At 43.8% G+C, this 18,241-nt stretch overlaps 1 protein-coding gene across 5 annotated transcripts in view; it reads right to left on the bottom strand.

The window, feature by feature from the left end:
• Positions 1 to 18,241, bottom strand: part of DPP6 (dipeptidyl peptidase like 6) — a gene marked incomplete at both ends in the record, with an annotated part of 1,060,012 nt that overhangs the window by 187,945 nt on the left and 853,826 nt on the right. For 4 of the 5 annotated variants that reach the window (XM_079711771.1, XM_079711773.1, XM_079711770.1 and 1 more), the window contains one exon: positions 17,320 to 17,401. The exons of the other annotated variant lie outside the window; for it this stretch is intronic. In XM_079711771.1, coding sequence (XP_079567897.1) covers positions 17,320 to 17,401 — 82 coding nt within the window. The remainder of the gene's footprint in view (positions 1 to 17,319; positions 17,402 to 18,241) is intronic. 5 annotated transcript variants of the gene reach the window in all.

The following is an 18,241-nucleotide window of genomic DNA, read 5'->3' as shown; positions in this document are numbered from 1 at the left end:
CTGTAAAATTGTTCAACCTCATTAGTAATCAATTATATGCAAATTAAAACCCACAGAAACTTTGGCACATGTGTACCAGGAGATGAACAACATGTACTTAACAAAACTAAAAAAAATTTTAAACTAACTAGAAATGAACTGCATATTCATGGGCAGGGGACTGGATAAACTCATTGGGACATATTTGTACAATGGATGACCAAGTCACTTTGAAAAATGTTTAATTACAGTTACATGTATCACAAATATCTACAAATATCACAAACGGTGTTGAGTGCAGAAATCAAGGAACAGGAGTACATACAAGGTATGGCAATAGTTATTTAAAGTTAAAACCGTAACTGATATATTGTTCAGGGATTCATCAGCATGTGGTAAAACTTTTCAAAAAATAGCAGGAGGGCTTCCCTGGTGGCACAGTGGTTAAGAATCTGCCTGCCAATGCAGGGGACACGGGTTCAAGCCCTGGTCCCAGAAGATCCCACATGCCGCAGAGAAACTAAGCTCGTGTGCCACAACTACTGAGCCTGTGCTCTAGAGTCTGTGAGCCACAACTACTGAGCCCACGTGCTGCAACTACTGAAGCCCATGCACCCTAGAGCCCGTGCTCCGCAACAAGAGAAGCCACCACAATGAGAAGGCCATGCACTGCAACGAAGAGTAGCCCCTGCTCGCCACAACTAGAGAAAGCCCGCGCGCATCAACGAAGACCCAATGCAGGCAAAAATAAGTAAATAAAACAAATTTATAAAAAAAAATAGCAGGAAAGAGTAAAGAAAATTCAGAGTCTGGGTGTCAGGTGGGGGCGGGGAGTGAGACCATGTTCCATGTTCCATGCTGAGTGGGCGGTGTGTGGGTCTTCATTTTATTATCCTTCACACGTCATATATATTCTTTGCCTTTACAAAGTATTTCATTAAGATATAAAAATGCATCTGAAACATAAAATAGTTAAAGGTAGAAAACTAAAACAAAAAATGTTTAGGTCACCCCCGGGGAAGGGGACACTCGGAGTTTTATTTGTTTAACCCTCTAAAAAGGCTTTGCACATCACTCAAGTGTGAGTACGTCCCACTGAACTAATGATCCGTCTCTTACAGAAGGAACACTTTATTCCGGTTGGGGTTTAGTGCCTGCTCTGGGGCCCTGACAGCTCATTTATGGAAGCTGCAGAGATTTCAGACGAAATATCACAGTTAGGTCAATGTTTCATTTCCCTTTAGAAGGCGAGTAGGGAGAAAGATAAGTGTGTTAGATTAATTACACCAGCAGCTGTATCAGAAGACAGCCAGTTTCTTGATATTGCAAAAATGTTTCATATGGGTGGCCTTGAATACAAATATCATCATTCCCAGTAATAACACTTTGCATTTTCAGGGCATTTAAGGGATTTTCAAAGACTTTTCACAGACATGAACTCATTTGGTCTCAAGATAAGTCACTCTGGTTTTTCAGCTGAAGACACTGAACCCAGACGTACAGTTTGGTGCAGAGAAAAAAGCAGGACTTGGGTTTCTGTTATGATACCATCATTAAAACGTGATCTTGGAGAAACAACTTACATTTTCTGAACTTCAATTTTCTCACTGTTAAATGGAGATATGGTGAACAAAAGAGACAATATATGTGAAATGCCTGTCTTGGTAATTGGTGCCTTGGAAGCCCTAAATAGAGGGTTGCTTTGTTATTAGCTATTATGTCCCAACCCAAGCAGCCACGTAGTGACAACTTGCTGTCTGAAATCTAGCACTTTTGCTAGTTATGGCTGTCTTTTTAGTAGACTTTATTGTTTATAGATTTGATTGGAGAAAATCACAAAAAATTATTAACATGCATAAAATGTCTATCAATGTGGGCAATGACTCCTCACCCAGAGCTAGAAGAAAAAGAAAACACAATAATTTTGTAACATCTTGATCTTAACTTTGAATTGAATTGATTGGCCAGGACCAAGGCAACCTGCAGTGCAGTCAGCATCTGCCTGGATGTGCCCACTGACCCGATGAGGGACCACTGACATCGGGAAGTGAAGGTTTCATTGGGAATGTTCTAATGACTGGAGATTTTATATGCAACACACTCCTTTGCTATAGTCCTGGTGATTAAAAACATAATCTCACAGATTCTTTGTTTTTTCGTGAATTTGGCACGGTGTCCACGAGGCTTCAGAGTAATTAATAAAGAGACCATGCAGTCCCCACCCAGCCTGCCGGCATCTGAACCCGTGATGCTCAAATCTGGCTACACATGAGAAGCTCCTGGGAGCTTTGATATTTAGCAGTGCCCAAGTCCTGCCTGGTGCAAACACACCAGAATCCCTGGGCATGGAGCCCAGGCACTGGTCTTTATAAAAGTCAAAGAGTAGCTAAGAACCACTAGTTCAAACAATCACCTACCACCATAACCCTTTGTTTTCATTAAATGTGTACCAGGCCGTTGAACGCTTGGCCAATAAAATTGTAGGGTTGTTGGAAGAAAGGATTTACAGACTCTGCCACCACATTGGGAAATTACAAAAACACTGGCACATTTCCTTATGACACAGGAGGTGAAAGGCAGGCCTACCAGCTGCTTGACAGGCTGCTTTGTTATGACACTGATTTACTGTTCAGATACAATTCAACAGGGATGTGGGGAGATGGCTGAGGCCACAGAACAATGAGATGTGCTGCAGTGAGGTTCTGTTATGTTTCATCAGCCTAGAATTGATAGTTTACTTTTCCACTGACTGATGAATTTATGCTTTTATTATTCTGTGCCTTTTGATAAGAAGATTTTGGAGTCAGTTAATCTTGTAATACAATAACAGGAAATTTAAAAGACAGAATTCACTCAGCAAGTCCACCACGAACCTTGTCCTGGGATGATTACAATCATAGGAAATAGAGAGCGGTGACTTCAGAGCACATCTTAATGATTCAAATTCCGTTAAACATTCACATTTCTCAGCGAATTTAGAAAATATGAGCTTGTATGGCCATGGAGAAAATTAGTTCAATGAAATAAATACATGCACATGCAATTATAATTTTTTTTATCTGGAAATTTGCTGGAAGTTCCCTGAGCCTGAGCTTGAACGTCACGTCATGGGTAATTATAACTCATTTGGAGGCTGCAAAGGTTAAGACTTAAGGGAGGTATGTTACAAGTTATGGCCTAAGATGGAAGGCCAGTTACAACAGGTGAAAATACAGGAAAAATATGACAAATGCACCTCAGGTTTATGCTTATATCAGAAGAGGTAACTGATTTTCACTTTGGGTAAACAATAAGCCTTAAGTAGCGAAAATAAACAAACAGGACCTAATCAAACTTACAAGCTTTTGCACAGCAAAGGAAACCAGAAGCAAAATGAAAAGACAACCTATGGACTGGGAGAAAAGATTTGCAAACAATGTAACCGACAAGGATTTAATTTCCAAAATACACAACAGCTCATACAACTCAATAACAAAAAAATGAAACAACCCCATCAAGAAATGGGCAGCAGACCTAAATAGACATTTCTCCAAAGAAGACATACAGATGGCCAAAACGCACATGAAAAGATGTTCAACATCGCTTATTCAAGAAATGCAAATCAAAACTACAATGAGGTACCACCTCACACCAGTCAGAATGGCCATCATTAAAAAGTCCACAAACAATAAATGCTGGAGAGGGTGTGGAGAAAAGGGAACTCTCTTACACTACCGGTGGGAATGCAAATTGTTGTAGCCGCTATAGAGAAGAGTATGGAGGTTCCTTCAAAAACTAAAAACAGAGATGCCATATTATCCAGCAATCCTACCCCTGGCCATATATCTGGAAAACATGAAAACTCTAACTCAAAAAGATACATGCACCCCTATGTTCATAGCAGCACTATTTACAATAGCCAGGACATGGAAGCAACCTAAATGTCCAGATATTGGAGGAATGGATAAAGAGGAACGGACAAAGAAGGTGTGGCACATATACACTGGGTTGGCCAAAAATTTCGTTTGGGTTTGTCCATAAGATGTTACAGAAAAACCCGAACGAATGTTTTGGCCAGCCCAGTATAATGGAATATTACTCAGCCTTAAAAAAGAATGAAATAATGACATGTGCAGCAACATGGATGGACCTAGAGATTATCATACTAAGTGAAGTAAGTCAGACAAAGACAAATATCATATGATATCACTTATCTGTGGAATCTAAAATATGACACAAATGAACTTATTTATGAAACAGACTCAGACATAGAAAACAAACTTATGGTTACCAAAGGGGAAGGGGATGGGGGAGGGATAAATTGGGAGTTCGGGATTAGCAGATGCAAACTATTATATTTAGAATGGATGAACAACAAGGACCTGCTGTATAGCGAAGGGAACTATGTTCAGTGTCCTGGGATAAACTATAATGGAAAAAAATACGAAAATGAAAATGTATATATATGTATAACAGAATCACTTTGCTGTACACGGGAAGCTAACACAATGCTGTAAAACACAATGTTGTAAATCAACTATACTGCAATAAAAACAATAATATGCCTTAATGGATCAAGTCCCTCAATCATCCTTTGCATACTCATTCAGTGCTTACGAACAGTCGAGTCTGTACTTCAGGGCTGAGGATACATCAGTGCAGAGGAGAAGGTACCTGTTCTTAAGGAGCTGACACACAGAATGATGAGCATGTGAGGACCACGGTGTGGGGGGAGGGGAACGAGCAGAGGGTCTCCAGCCCAATCACGGCTGTGGGTGAGGGTCTGGGAATACTTCCTGAGGCCAGAAGGTGGCTTTCACCAGGCAAAGGAGGTCGGGGTCGGGGTGAAGGGTGGGATTAGCAATGTGGTCTAGAGTGCAGGGACAGCGGGGATACATGTGCAGAGGGGAGAGGGTCTGGGACGTCTGGGGAGTTGCAGAGTGTTCATTATGACTGGTCCTCAGCCTGGGATGGGGAGACCAGTGTCAGGGGCAGCACCTCAGGAGCGTTACGGGGTCTGGGCTTTCCCCTAAAGGCAATGCAGCAGGGGAAGGACTTGACATAGAAGGTCGACATGATCACTCAGTTACAGAACGTTCTGGAGCAGGGTAGACTCGGGGCAGGAGGCCAAGCCAGCAGCTATCACAGGGGTCCAGTGGGAGGTGATGATGGGAATGGAGAGGACAGGATGGGGCCTAACAGTACCAGGACAGTAGAATTCACAGGACTTGTTGATGGGTCCAGTTGGGGATGAGGACGGCAGAGGAGTCACGGATGCCAGGTTTCTGACTTGGGCAGCGGAAGAGATGGTGGTCCTTTTACTGAGTAGCAATTACTGCAAGTGTAGCCACAGAAGGCTTGGCAGAAACAATGGTGAGTCCAGATTCTGAGTCTGGGTAAGTTCGGGGCAGGCATTGCTCACGTGGGCAACGACTCTGGGGAGACCGGGGCTGGGGAGATGTCAGATAAAAGTATTGGCCTAGCCTTGGCTTACCAACATGTGTGATTTACACTCATTAAACCAAGCCCAGCTGAGGACATTAAAACATAATTCCAGATGTTAATGGCCATCAAAGCCATTATGGTAAAAACTAAAACCAGTCAGACAAATGATTAGGTTTTCAAATTGAAGAACAAACAGAAAAATCAATTCACAAATTTGCTAATTATCCTTTATAAATGGAAATGACTGAACTGAACTAAATTTCAGCCACGATATACATAAAATAAACACACTGTAAAATACATAAAACTAGGTCTGTTTTTTTAAACTGACTCATGGATTAATTATGCTCACTCGCATCTTTGTTCTGTCATAAGGAGACGCCCGCATTCCCCAGGAGTCAGGCGACTAAAATAAAGCCTCATGGATTGTGGGAATAACCGTGTCAAAGGGCAGAAAGAAGACACTGGTATCGAGAAGGGTTCTTTAAAAAAATAAAGTATTGTGACTTTCCAAAATTTGTAACTGATTTCTGATAGTAAGGGTTGACACGGTGTTATAAAGGAGTGCTGGGAGGTCTGTTTTGAAGAAAAGGCAGAAGAATCATTCCCACATAACTGACCAAGATGCTGATAAAGTTCTTAGAAGCATCTTGTTTCACGTGAGCTAAACACTTTCTGTCTGGTGCCCCGCGTGTCTCTGTGCTGTTCACCAACCCAGACGCAGTAACCAGAGGGTGAGTGAGGACACACATCAGTGAGGTCTGACTGTCCCCTCTGACAGCAAACAGAATGAAATCACCTGCATCTTGGGGGACAAGAAGGGGTGCGTTTGTACTCTGCAATTCCTGGGGAAAACCAAAGAGTTCCCACTCTTTGGTCAGGACACTCAGTCCAGCCTGTCCTTCTTGACAAGTTTTAATAGTGAAAATTCACATCTTTGTTTTGAGATCTTTCAAAGCATAGCAAACATTTTATGAAAAAAAAAAAGTCCTACTCAAAAATCCAGAATTCTTTCCATGTGTCGATCACAGTCTGAACTGCTGAACTGTTCACGGTCTGAAGCATCAGACAAGTTGCTAAATCTTAAAATTTTTAATTTGCAACATCAAGTGTTTCTATTTCCATGAATTTTGGACCTTGTGTCCATAAATCTGACATTTAAGTTTATTTTCCCTCTGGGATACCATTCATTTACCAGGTATTTGCTGGACTCTGCTCAGTGGAGCCTTGGGCTGCGGAAGATCGAAATGTAGTGAAAAACATTCTTTGTCCTTGAAGAGCTTACATGTGGTCTGGGAAATAAAGTTATTCACAAATGAAAAAGTTGAATAATAAAACGAGGAAGCTGATTAACTGCCGCAATAAGTAGGGCTGACAATATTACAGCAGTTTAGAGAAAGAACAAGTCATGGTTATTTCATGGAGATGAATAGATGGAGCCATTACTTTGATATTTTCCAATTGTGAGCCATTTTAGGAATTATGAGAAAGAGGTGGTCCCTCCACCCAAATAGGAGAAGTCCTCAAAATATCCTGCAAGTCCATTACAGACACTAAAGAGATTCTTAGCAGCACAGATAGTGTAGATCACCCCCGAGGCTACTGGAAAGGAATATCAATGTCTAGAACCTGTTCTGCACATAATGGGAAATGATGGGTTTGTCCGTGGCTGCAAATGGAACTGTGGCCTCCACCCCACGTCCTAATGTCTAAAAAGGTTAATTTATAACTGCCTTGTTACATTATCTAAGGAATCTATCATTAAATGCACTCTTCCTTAATGTAGAACTCTGGTCCTGCTTTTAAATTCTATTTGATAGATTACCCTGAAATTCTCTAACCTAATATTCTCAAGGCTGATGTGGGCACCCTTCAAAATTAGATTCTTTATAAAAAAATAATACACTGCTCCCATCACGATCGCATTAGGGAAGCTCTGATGAGGAAGAGAACATGGTTTATCTTCACAGACCTACGTGCACAACTAGGTCAGGACCGGTTTTCAACCCCGAGTCCACCTTCTTCTTAATTGCTTTTGGCTTACAAGTTAATTCTGGAAAATCCCTCCTGAGGGTTTGCAGCAGAGCCCGGGGGAAAGGGCACATGCACAGTGCTTTGAACCCAGTGGGACTGAAGCCACCCTCGTCCCAAGGACCAGTGTGCAAAAACCACCACGCTTGACCCCCACCCCCCTTGGCTGGAACACACGTCTACTGAGTGGAATTCCTAAACCTTGCCCTTGACAATACATTTTCTTTTCAATTTTTAATGAATATGTAATGTTGCTCATCCAAGAAACTTTTAGAAGTGGGTAAAATGCCCATAGTCTGGCCAGGCCCAAATGGTTATCCTTCCTCATATGCAAATATATACCAAACACCTTATATTTAGTCCTAATCTTATTTAGTAGATGGTATATTTCCCCTGTTCCTATACAGTCTACCTGCTACTTTTTTTTTTTTTTTTTTTTTTGCGGTACGCGGGCCTCTCACTGTTGCGGCCTCTCCCGTTGCGGAGCACAGGCTCCGGACGCGCAGGCTCAGCGGCCATGGCTCACGGGCCTAGCCGCTCCGCGGCATGTGGGATCTTCCCGGACCGGGGCACGAACCCGTGTCCCCTGCATCGGCAGGCGGACTCTCAACCACTGTGCCACCAGGGAAGCCCTACCTGCTACTTTTTGATGGTTGTATAATGGCTCATCCTGTCAATGTCCCATACTTTACCAAACTGCTCTCCTATAAACACATAGGATATTTCCAGCCTTTGAAATCTTTATTATGGATAATAGCATTATGAATGTCTTTGTTTATACAGCTTTTGGCTTCTCTTTAACAGGGGTTTCTGTGCTAAAGTGCAGGAATGTCTTTATGACTCTTACTATATATTTTCATACTGTTTTGAGAATGAATTTTCTCTTATGCCCCTCTAATTCACACAGCATGACAGAAGTTAAAAAGAATCTGCACTGAATCGTGATGTACTGATTACACCGCTTTCCGCACTTCCTCTATAACGCCCCAATGACGAAGTTGCCTTTGTGTTTTGAAACCCCTGTATCTTCAGAGCACCTGCTGGTCAAAGGGAGAAGCCCTGGCAACCCCTTCCTGATCGTCCTGGTTCTCTGTGACCACCGGGTAGCTCTGCCCCATCCATTCAGGTTATGTGCTGAAAACTCAGCTTACGTACGTGAGTGCAAGTGAATTTAAAGTGACTGAGTCGCACAGAGCCGTGAAGGGATAACACGTTGCCTTACATTTGAAGGGTGCCCTTCGCAGAGCTAGTAAATCACTCACTAAACCGGCTCCATCCGTTATTTGAGGACACATAAGGCGATTTCCATCCCCGTGAATTAATTTCTTGGCTGCTGTCATGGACTTCAGTGCCCATGATGAATGTTTTAACGATGAATACCAAATTAACCCAAACTGATTAGAGACTTTTATAAGTTATTAATGGGGTGTCACTTCAGTCTGGTTCTCCCCATGTCTAGGACGTTTCATTAAATAATCTTCTCTTGCTGGAAAGATCAATCTTTCTCCCCTCATCGGATTTGTCAACGTGGATGAAACGCTACTGCCCCCTTTGTTTCCAGAACTGGGTGAGCAGTAATGCCCTTGGAGGCTGTGACCTGGGCGAGGCAGCTCATCCATTTCTGCTCAGTTCCCTGTGGCTGCCGGTAAGGACTGGAGAACAGCGACCAGCTGGAGGTCCCGGGGCTGGGGACTCTGGTTTACAGGAGGGAGAAGGGGACAGGAGGTCCCACAGGCTTGTTTAGATTCCCGCCTGGCCCCCCGCTTTATTGAAATGTAACTGACATGTATCACTAGGTAAGTTTAAGGTGTACAGCACATTGATTGATACACTACTGCAAAACGATTACCTCCTTCCACTCAATTAGCATTTCATAAGTCAGACAGAAAGACAAGTATTGTATGATCTCATTTATATGTGGAATCTAAAAAATCCGAACTCATGGCAACCGAGAGTAAAATGGTGGTCACCAGGGGGCAGAAGGTGGGGTGGGGAGAAGGGTGGGGAGATGATGGTCCAAGGAAACTAGCTTCCAGTTAGAGGATGAATATGTTCTGGGCAATGACTTCCCAGGCTTCTTATTATTTTATTTTATTTTATTTTATTTTGTAGGATATATTTTATTTATTTATTTTTTAACATCTTTATTGGAGTATAATTGCTTTATAATGGTGTGTTAGTTTCTGCTTTATAACAAAGTGAATCAGTTATACATATAAATATATCTCCATATCTCCTCCCTCTTACATCTCCCTCCCACCCTCCCTATCCCACCCCTCTAGGTGGACACAAAGCACCGAACTGATCTCCCTGTGCTATGCAGCAGCTTCCCACTATTTAGAGTGAAGTTAAGTCAGAAAGAGAAAAACAAATACCGTATGCTAACACATATATATGGAATTAAAAAAAATGGTTTTGAAGAACCTAGGGGCAGGACAGGAATAAAGACGCAGACATAGAGAATGGACTTGAGGACACGGGGAGGGGGAAGGGTAAGCTGGGACGAAGAGAGAGAGTGGCATGGGCTTATATATATATATACTGCCCAGGCTTCTTATAAGGAACGTATTCTCTCTGTTCCTCCAGGGATAATCCTGCAGTGGCATCAGCACAGGGGAATTGTCACCTGATAACAGTCTTTTCTAAAGAGACACATGTTTGAAAACCTATGTGGAGCCAAAGGTTTAGAGGCATAGGAGTTGATGGTGCATCTGGCGAACGGCTTCCCTCCCCGCTACGAGTCGGAGAAGAGTCGGGGAAGAGACAGCCCGTGTCCCCCCACCCAGACCCTCCATTATAGCTGGCATCGCCCCACTCTATCAAACGCAGCCCCACTCAACTTCCTACACATACCAGACTCTCATCTGATGAAATTCATATTTTGTTCTCATTCTCTACATTTTGGTTAAGCCACATAATAACCCTAACAGCAAGAACAACAATAAACGCCATCCCTCAGCGAGCACTTTCTTCATACCAGGTTCCATGCCATGTACTTTAAGCAGATTAACTTAATCCACATGGTGACCCCTACAAGATATGCATTGTTATCTCCATTTTACAGATGAGGAAACTGAGGTCTTGAGAAGTTAAGTATCTTAATCCAGACCATGCCTTTAGCACGTGCCAGCAGCAAGATCGGAATATGACCCTTCAACTCCAATGTTTTTGTTATTAATGGTCCTTGAAAACCAAAACAAATTAAATAAAACTTCCTTCTCCTTTTAAGGCTTCAGATGGGGGCCTTCAGATTCTGAGACGGATGAGGTGGTTGTGATGCTAGCTCAGGGCTTCTAGGTTCAAATCTGGGTTGGTTCCTGGACTCCCGGTGTAGTGGAAGGTGTCCTGGCTACACCTGCCCATCCTTTGAGCTCAGTGTTACAGGGTGAGCACCACCCACTGGGCCCTTCTATCTGCACTTGGCTGTCACCCCGAGAGCTGAGGTCTTCCCCACGGCTGCCAAGCTCTCTGCAGGCGCCTACACCTGCGAGGGGCAGGAGGCAAATGCACTCCAATCCTCGAGTCTATTCTCTCTGCCATTTATTCCATCTGACAAAGTGTTTTCAAGAACAACCTCTTCATCTAGTATCTTATGCTGAATTACTGACATTTCGGTAGCATGAATTTTTACAATGGTAATGAGTTATTTTTAAAAATTCGTTTTCAAATAAAAAAAATAAAATCAGATAATGAATTTAGGTTAAAAATACTAGACAGAATAAACATATACCTGTCATAAGCCTTCCCACATCACAATGCATAGCAACTGAATATAAAGCAAAAATACACAGAAAAGCAATTAAAATTTAATCAAAACACAAATATACTGGTAACCTTTATGCTGCCTATTTCAGAATCAGACAGCTGTGTTAGATCAAAAATGAGGACATACAAAAAAGAACTGAATAATACAATTTTATAGTTTTTAAATGGAAAAATACATCGTGTATATATATCCATAGAATGTTTACAAGAATTAATTACATACTTGGCTAAAGAAACTGTATAGGGCATGCTCTATGATTAAAATAAAGCTAGGAATAAGTAGTTTTTATAAATAGATTGAAATTATAATTAATAAAATACCTTGGATCAAAAAGAAATCAGGGGCTTCCCTGGTGGCGCAGTGGTTGAGAGTCCGCCTGCCGATGCAGGGGACACGGGTTCATGCCCCGGTCCGGGAGAATCCCACATGCCGCGGCGCGGCTAGGCCCGTGAGCCATGGCCGCTGAGCCTGCGCGTCCGGAGCCTGTGCTCCGCAAAGGGAGAGGCCACAGCAGTGAGAGGCCAGCATACCGCAAAAAAAAACAAAAAACAAACAAAAAGAAATCAAATCTGCAATTACAAATGGTTTGGAAGGGAGTGAAAATGAAAATACTTCATCAAAAATTTAAGGATCAGAATAAAGGTTGTATTTAGAGGAAAAAAATAAAAATAAAAATTTGTTTTCTTTAAAGTGGGAACTCGAATGCTATGAAGTGACCCAGTGGGAATGCAAAAACCTTCCGCCTGGATTTTCCTGAACCCTCCACTGACCCATAGAAGTGTATCGTGATGCCATCTGGGAGGAAGAAGCATGAGCCAGTGCCAGTGAGCAGGTGAAGTAAGACCCTCACTTTCTTTTCTTTTTTTTTTTTTTTTTTTGCTGGTGACATGTTAGAAAGAAAAATAATCTCCTTTGATAAAATGGTGTTGTTAAGTAGGCGGGAAAACAGCACTGACACAAAAGGACTCCTAAGAAGTTGACTTTTAAAGTTTAGTTTCCTTAGAGCGGACTCAGTCCTTTAGAGTCACAGCTGTTACATCCCAGGCCTAAGAAGTGTAATCATCACTAAGGTACAGCCTGGCCCAAGACTCTGCAAAGGTGTCTCCACCAGGTAACTCGGAGAACACAGGTGTAAAGGTTTCCATGAGGAAAGGCTGCTGGAACTCGGGGAGGAAAGCCCGATGGACGTGTGGGGCTGGAGAGAATCAACAGGACAGCAGGTGAGCTAGTCACTCCTGGGAGGAGGCCCGGACTTCGGTGTCTTGGCTGAGCAGGGAGAGACCTGGGAGGGCTTTGTGCCAGCAGAATCATTTTATCCAGATTGGAGGGTCCAAGAGGCTCGGGCAGCTACCGATCTCCTGCAGCTCCCGCTGTGGACAGGACACTAAGCCTGGGCGGAGTGGACAGAGATGGGGCGGGGAACATTTCTGAGGGTGACTGTGCAACACGAAGCAATCACTGTTGCCAAGAGCTGTTGACCGTGGTGACAGAGGCACCTTCCATCAGAAGTGGAAGTCGGTGAGGAAAGAACCATGCTTCTCTTCTGCAGCTCCAGGAGCTGGCAGAGGGTCCAGGACACGGGGAGTGTTCAGTAAACAGATGAGCGTCCAAACTGTGCATACACAAAAGGACTGGCCTGCCAGGTCCTTCACGTTTAGCTGGCTGACAGGCTACGTCTGTCACCCCCCAAGAGTTCTGGGGCTATGGGCAAATGCTTAGGAGTCCAGTCCCCACTGCCCTGAGACCTTGTCAGGCGAGCTGATATCTGAACCGTTCGTGAAAAAAAGCAACTTTGTTAAACAAAGACTCCTTGACTCTCCTGGATAAATTATTCTATCCATGACTTTGCCTGGAAAAGTATCCTAAGGTCTAACAAGCCATGTCATCGTGAAGTCAAGGTGAATCCCAACTTTAGTAAACATGCTTCACTTTGTTCTCTGGTCTCCAGGGAGACACAGAGCAGCAGCTCACTGTCATCCGTGCCACAGCCTCCCGCCCTGGGTGATGACGGGTAAGTCAGCTTCCTCTTCTGAGGGGGGATGCAGAGCCCTGGGTACTCCTTAGTTTTCTTCCACTGGGCTGCCACATCCCCATCCCCATCCGCTCCCCAAGGATGGCGCCAGCCCTGTCCGCCACCAGGTTCCTTCACCAACCCCTCTGCTTGTTCTTCACTTTGCAATTCTGAAGACTTCCCAACTGCCTTATTGTTCATTTGTCCCCATCCTGGGAGCAGGCCAAGCAAAGAGAGACCCAGTCTCTTTGTCTCTGATCCACCAACTGGACCTGCACAGACTCCAGCCTCAAATCCTTAATGTTGTCTAATGCTGTGCAGTCGTGATTGCAGAAGTTCCCACGTCACTTGGTTCTAAAAGAAAACATTGCTATGCGACAAATTCAGCAAGTTCCCTGTGCTGGTGTGTTAGCCCGCAAGGTGCCCTGAAGAGGCCTGAACTCAAACACCGTCAGCCGTAAGCACAAAGAAGGCCACTGCAGCTGCCCTCGGTGTTTGTGTGTTTTTACTAAATGTCTCTAGCAGAGATGACATGCAAGGAAATGAAAGGATAATTTGATCTTATTCTAGGTCAGCAGAGACAAAACCTCACATAAATAGACAAACACGCACGGGGGCAGAGCTTCACGAAAAGATCAAAGAACTCAGAGACATTCTCAATTTAGGCAGAGACTCATCTGCAGAGGATACCTGGAGAATGATACAATATGGAGAGAAATTTTGATACAGTTTATGTGTTAGTGTAAATCGCTACGTATACTGACTCCATGAAGACTGGGAGAAAGGGGAAGCAAGGTGGGGGGATCTGTTCAAAGCTTTACATGTGTTTTCTCACTTAGTCCCACTTAATCTATCCAAATCCATTTTCTTATCTCTAGGCTTTCAGTAGATGATGTCGAATTCTGGAAACAACCTGGTTATCCATCTTGAACAACCAAGACCACAGACCAGCACCATTTCTGAAGCGACCTTCCAGCAGAATGGAGGCCTCCCCAAGGTCAAGGTTTTCCCTCCCCTCCAACAGTGCAGGGACCAGTCAGGCAGTGTTCATGACCTACGATGTGATCGAAGGTCTAACAAAACCTACCCTAGAAGGTAAGAGCCACTAACTGGAGGCCACGTGGAGGCGCTGGAGGAAACGCCTTTAAGCCCCTCCTGGGGCCCGGTGTCACCTTCCTGTGGTCTGTGGGGTTCCCGACCCAAAGGCATCGCTGAGACCCCTCCTCACAAGGAGGCGGCGATGCTGGGAAGGTTCTCTGGTGAACTTTAACCGCAGCTGTGTTCTGTGCTCCCGAAAGAGAATTACTCATTAAAATTAGAGTCGGTTTCCTTTGGGGAGCAATATTTACTTTTTAAAATAAAATGGCAATGAGATTCGTTAGTGTTTACAAGGCCTGCTTGTGGGTTTTGAATTATCTTTGGCAAGAGTGCCCACTGGGAGTACCAGTCAACTGGGTGCTGGTCCCAGGGGTCAGGCCTCCCCAGGTAAGGACAGCCAAGAGCGCATTTGATCCCCTAAAACATTTACTACCTGGCCCCTTACGGGAAAAGTTTGCTGACCCCTGCTCCAGGCTATAGGATATTTTCTAAGTGATGAGCTGTACTGCCTACTAGACTCAGTACAAGAACAGTATAATAAAAACTGCAAAGTTAAAAAAGTTTAAAAACTCAAAAATTCCATGAGCACATGAGTACTTCTGGTACTAAGCTCAACTATCAGCAATCACTACTTAACCGAACCTTTACTTCCTTGAAGCAGAAAGGAAGCTGAGCTTCCCACCCCGTTGGTAATATCCTAAACATACACGCAGATTCTGGCTATTTGTCTCCCTCCAATTATTTTATGTTTAAGTGGCTGAGGACCACAAGAATGTATCAACTGATTATTAACCCGTCCATTCATGTGTTCACTTTTGACCTCAACAAATATTTCCTCAGTGCCAGGCGCTGAGCTAGGCACTCAGAACACACAGATGAAAAGTGCTCGAGGCTCAGACCAAAGGCCACCTCACCGGAGAGATGTGTGGGCAGGAAACTGTGTGTGATAGGAGAGTGCACGGTGACACGTGGGCACCTGGAGATGCCACCTGCCGTGTGGGCAGGGGAGCTTTCTCAGAGAAGGTGATGCCTAGTTTTGCTGCCGGTTATTCTTTAAGAGATGAATATAATAACTTCTGTAATCACTTAACCCAGCCCCGTCCACTGGGCAGCCTGGCGTGAGTGTAAAGCCAATTGTCCAGGAGGCAGCGGTGGCTTCAGGCAGGGGAGGGAATGGCCCATGAGTAAGCTGCCCAGAGAATGATTAGCCCAGGGCCCCAGCTGCCCCGCATTCTAGACAGAATCCTAAAGTGTGTGCGCGTGTGCATGCATGCAATACACACCACCTCCTTTTGCAGCTGTGGGTTGGTTTTTCCTTAAACTGCAATCCCTTTCCAGAAGGCAGGCCTAGGGGGTACGACCTTGTTATAGCATCCGGCCTCTCCCACGGGCCCACGTGAGTCTGCCGGTTTAGTGAGAATCACTGGGCAGGTAGGAAGACATGCCGACAACGCCCAAGTCTTGATGTTCTTCTCCGGATGACTATAAAAAGGCTGGACAATGACCACGCAGTAAGGTGCCCACTCCCCGTGCCCTCCCCGAGTGGTGCCGTGGGCCCCCAAAGGACCAAGGAGAAAGGGGAGAGCCCTCTACGGAGGTGCAGTGTCATGTTTACGGAATGACTTGATGGATGTGGGAAAGATTTGCTTCCCAGAAACGTTTCCCATCGTTGATTTTCAGAGGGACTTAACTATCAGAGATCAGTCACATAAGTCTTAAACACTTAGGTCTTGTACAGTCTCCTGTGGAATTGCACTTTTTCCTTGGGTAAGAGTTAGCGCCTTTGAGCAATGATGACTTTTCTCTCCTGGTTCTGACTGTGTTGAAGGACTGCTGTCATCCTGCCGAGTCCTGCCTGCAGCACCCTCCGGACCTGCTGTCACTGGTTTAGATCCTTAAATGTGCCTTTTGAAACCTCTGCTCACTAAGTGCGCAGCACAGGAACACTCGGGGAACAGCTAAAGCAGCCTTGTGGCTGATTCCCTCCTGTCTCTTCAAATCAGTTTGAGGCAATGGAATTAATACGAAACCAAGAAAAAAATAATTGTACTATTGGGGAAAGTAGGACTATTTTAATTCCTAAGACAGTAAGCAGCCTATCCAATAGAATCTTGCCCCAAGATATTAAAAAATGATCATTTTCTGCGCTTTTTCTGGGAAAAGAAAGCTTTTAAAATGCAGCTTAAAGATGTAGAAGAAAATGGTGACATAATCAGCCACCATGTCACCTGATCTTCAAACTGCAGACACCTTCTGCAACCTCCTGAATGGAACTGACAACTATCATCCAGTGTTAGACAAATGCAACGCTGGAGCTGGGACAAACCTGCAAGGTCACCTCATCCAGATTTTTCACTCAGTAGCTGGGCCAGGTGACAGCAGGCTGGCAGCTAGTTTGTGAACACCCAGGGTTAGAACCTTTGTCTTCTAACCGGTTGTTCAGACCCCTTTTCATGACACCATCCTGGCCATTCAGTTTCTTGAAACATCTTAGTTTTGCCAGTTTGAGTGGGAATCATGAAGATATTCAGTGTAATGCAGAGAGGGCCACACTAGCCGTGGAGGACTCTGCAGATGCTACTGGCAGGGAGCCCAGCTCTACCATGGCCAGCACATCTACTTTTCTCATAAAACCTGCCAAAGAAACGAGCCAGAGCTCCAAGAGCAAAGCAGAAGAACCTTTCATGATTCCATGATTCTGATCGTTCCCATCTGCGGCCCTCTGACGAGGTGTATCTCAGATTCACAGTACGTCTATAGCCCATACACACACAGCTCCAGTCAGGGGCTGCTTTAAGGATAAAGGGTACCAGAACCAAGGCATATGCTCTCCCAATTCAAGACGGTTCTCAAGCAAAAGAAATGGCCATTTACATATGCAGATGTTCTGGGGGACTTTTTCAAAACTTAAATTCACACAAACACAGATTCTCAGTATAGTGAGATATATACAGTCTATAAAACGGAAACTTCAACACAGAAAGTTGGTCACTGAAAGCGACGTGCTTACCAGCTGCTGACCCTTGGGGCCCCATCCTGCATACTGAAGTTTTGCGTTGCTGACTTCTGGTGGATCTAGACTTTGAGGATCCCTGAAAGAAAAAAAACAAGCAAAGAAAAATGGTGGGAAACAAGCATTTAAGATGCTGTAATATTATCCTCCAGCTGAAACTTACTCCTCTTTCTTCCATTGAATCAATTTCAGGAACTTGTGTTATTAAATAAAATGTCTCATTCAGCATCCATTAGATTTCTTCAGATATATATATATATAATTATATATTTATATATATTTATATATGTATATAAAATTTACATGAACCTGCAATAGATCCATCACTGCTTAGCTTCAATAGTAAATATTCATCAAGAGAGAACATGCAGAGAGGTCTGTAGATCAGCCTTTAAAATATCCATAATAGTCAAAATTAAAAATGGAAATGCATAGCTATGCAGTAATAAATCCCCACAACTTATGTTTCCATCTTTGGCTTTCCTGGCAGATAGGTGTTTTCCCAAGCATAACGCCAGGTCATTCTGACCTTTTAAAACCGGTGGTCTCAGGACAGAGTCCACCCTTTGGTTTGTGTTGGTAAGAAGGGAGGGAGGGAGGGACAGAGAGACAGACACTGAGGTGAGAAGGAGTGAGAGGAAGCATGGGAGAAGGATTTTTTTCTTTCAAACATCACTTACATTTTTCATTCTTAATTTACTGATATGCAAAACACCATGCTAAAAAAAATCCTGTCTATGTACTTAAATAAAGGTAATAATGAATAAAAGTCATAACAAAAAAGAAAAAAACACTTTTGTAAATATTAAATATTTCAGCATATTTTGTAGCTACCACTGTGTTCACGTGTAGGAGAGACTGACGTCCATGTTTCTTCTGGATGCTGCTGCTCCCTGTGTCCTGCTGAATAGGCCAGACT

The sequence above is a fragment of the Hyperoodon ampullatus genome, assembly GCF_949752795.1.
Source record: "Hyperoodon ampullatus genome assembly, chromosome: 9".
Classification (NCBI taxonomy): Eukaryota; Metazoa; Chordata; class Mammalia; order Artiodactyla; family Ziphiidae; genus Hyperoodon; species Hyperoodon ampullatus.
The sequence above is the reverse complement of the archived record's forward strand: the minus strand, read 5'-3'. Positions and strand labels throughout refer to the sequence as shown.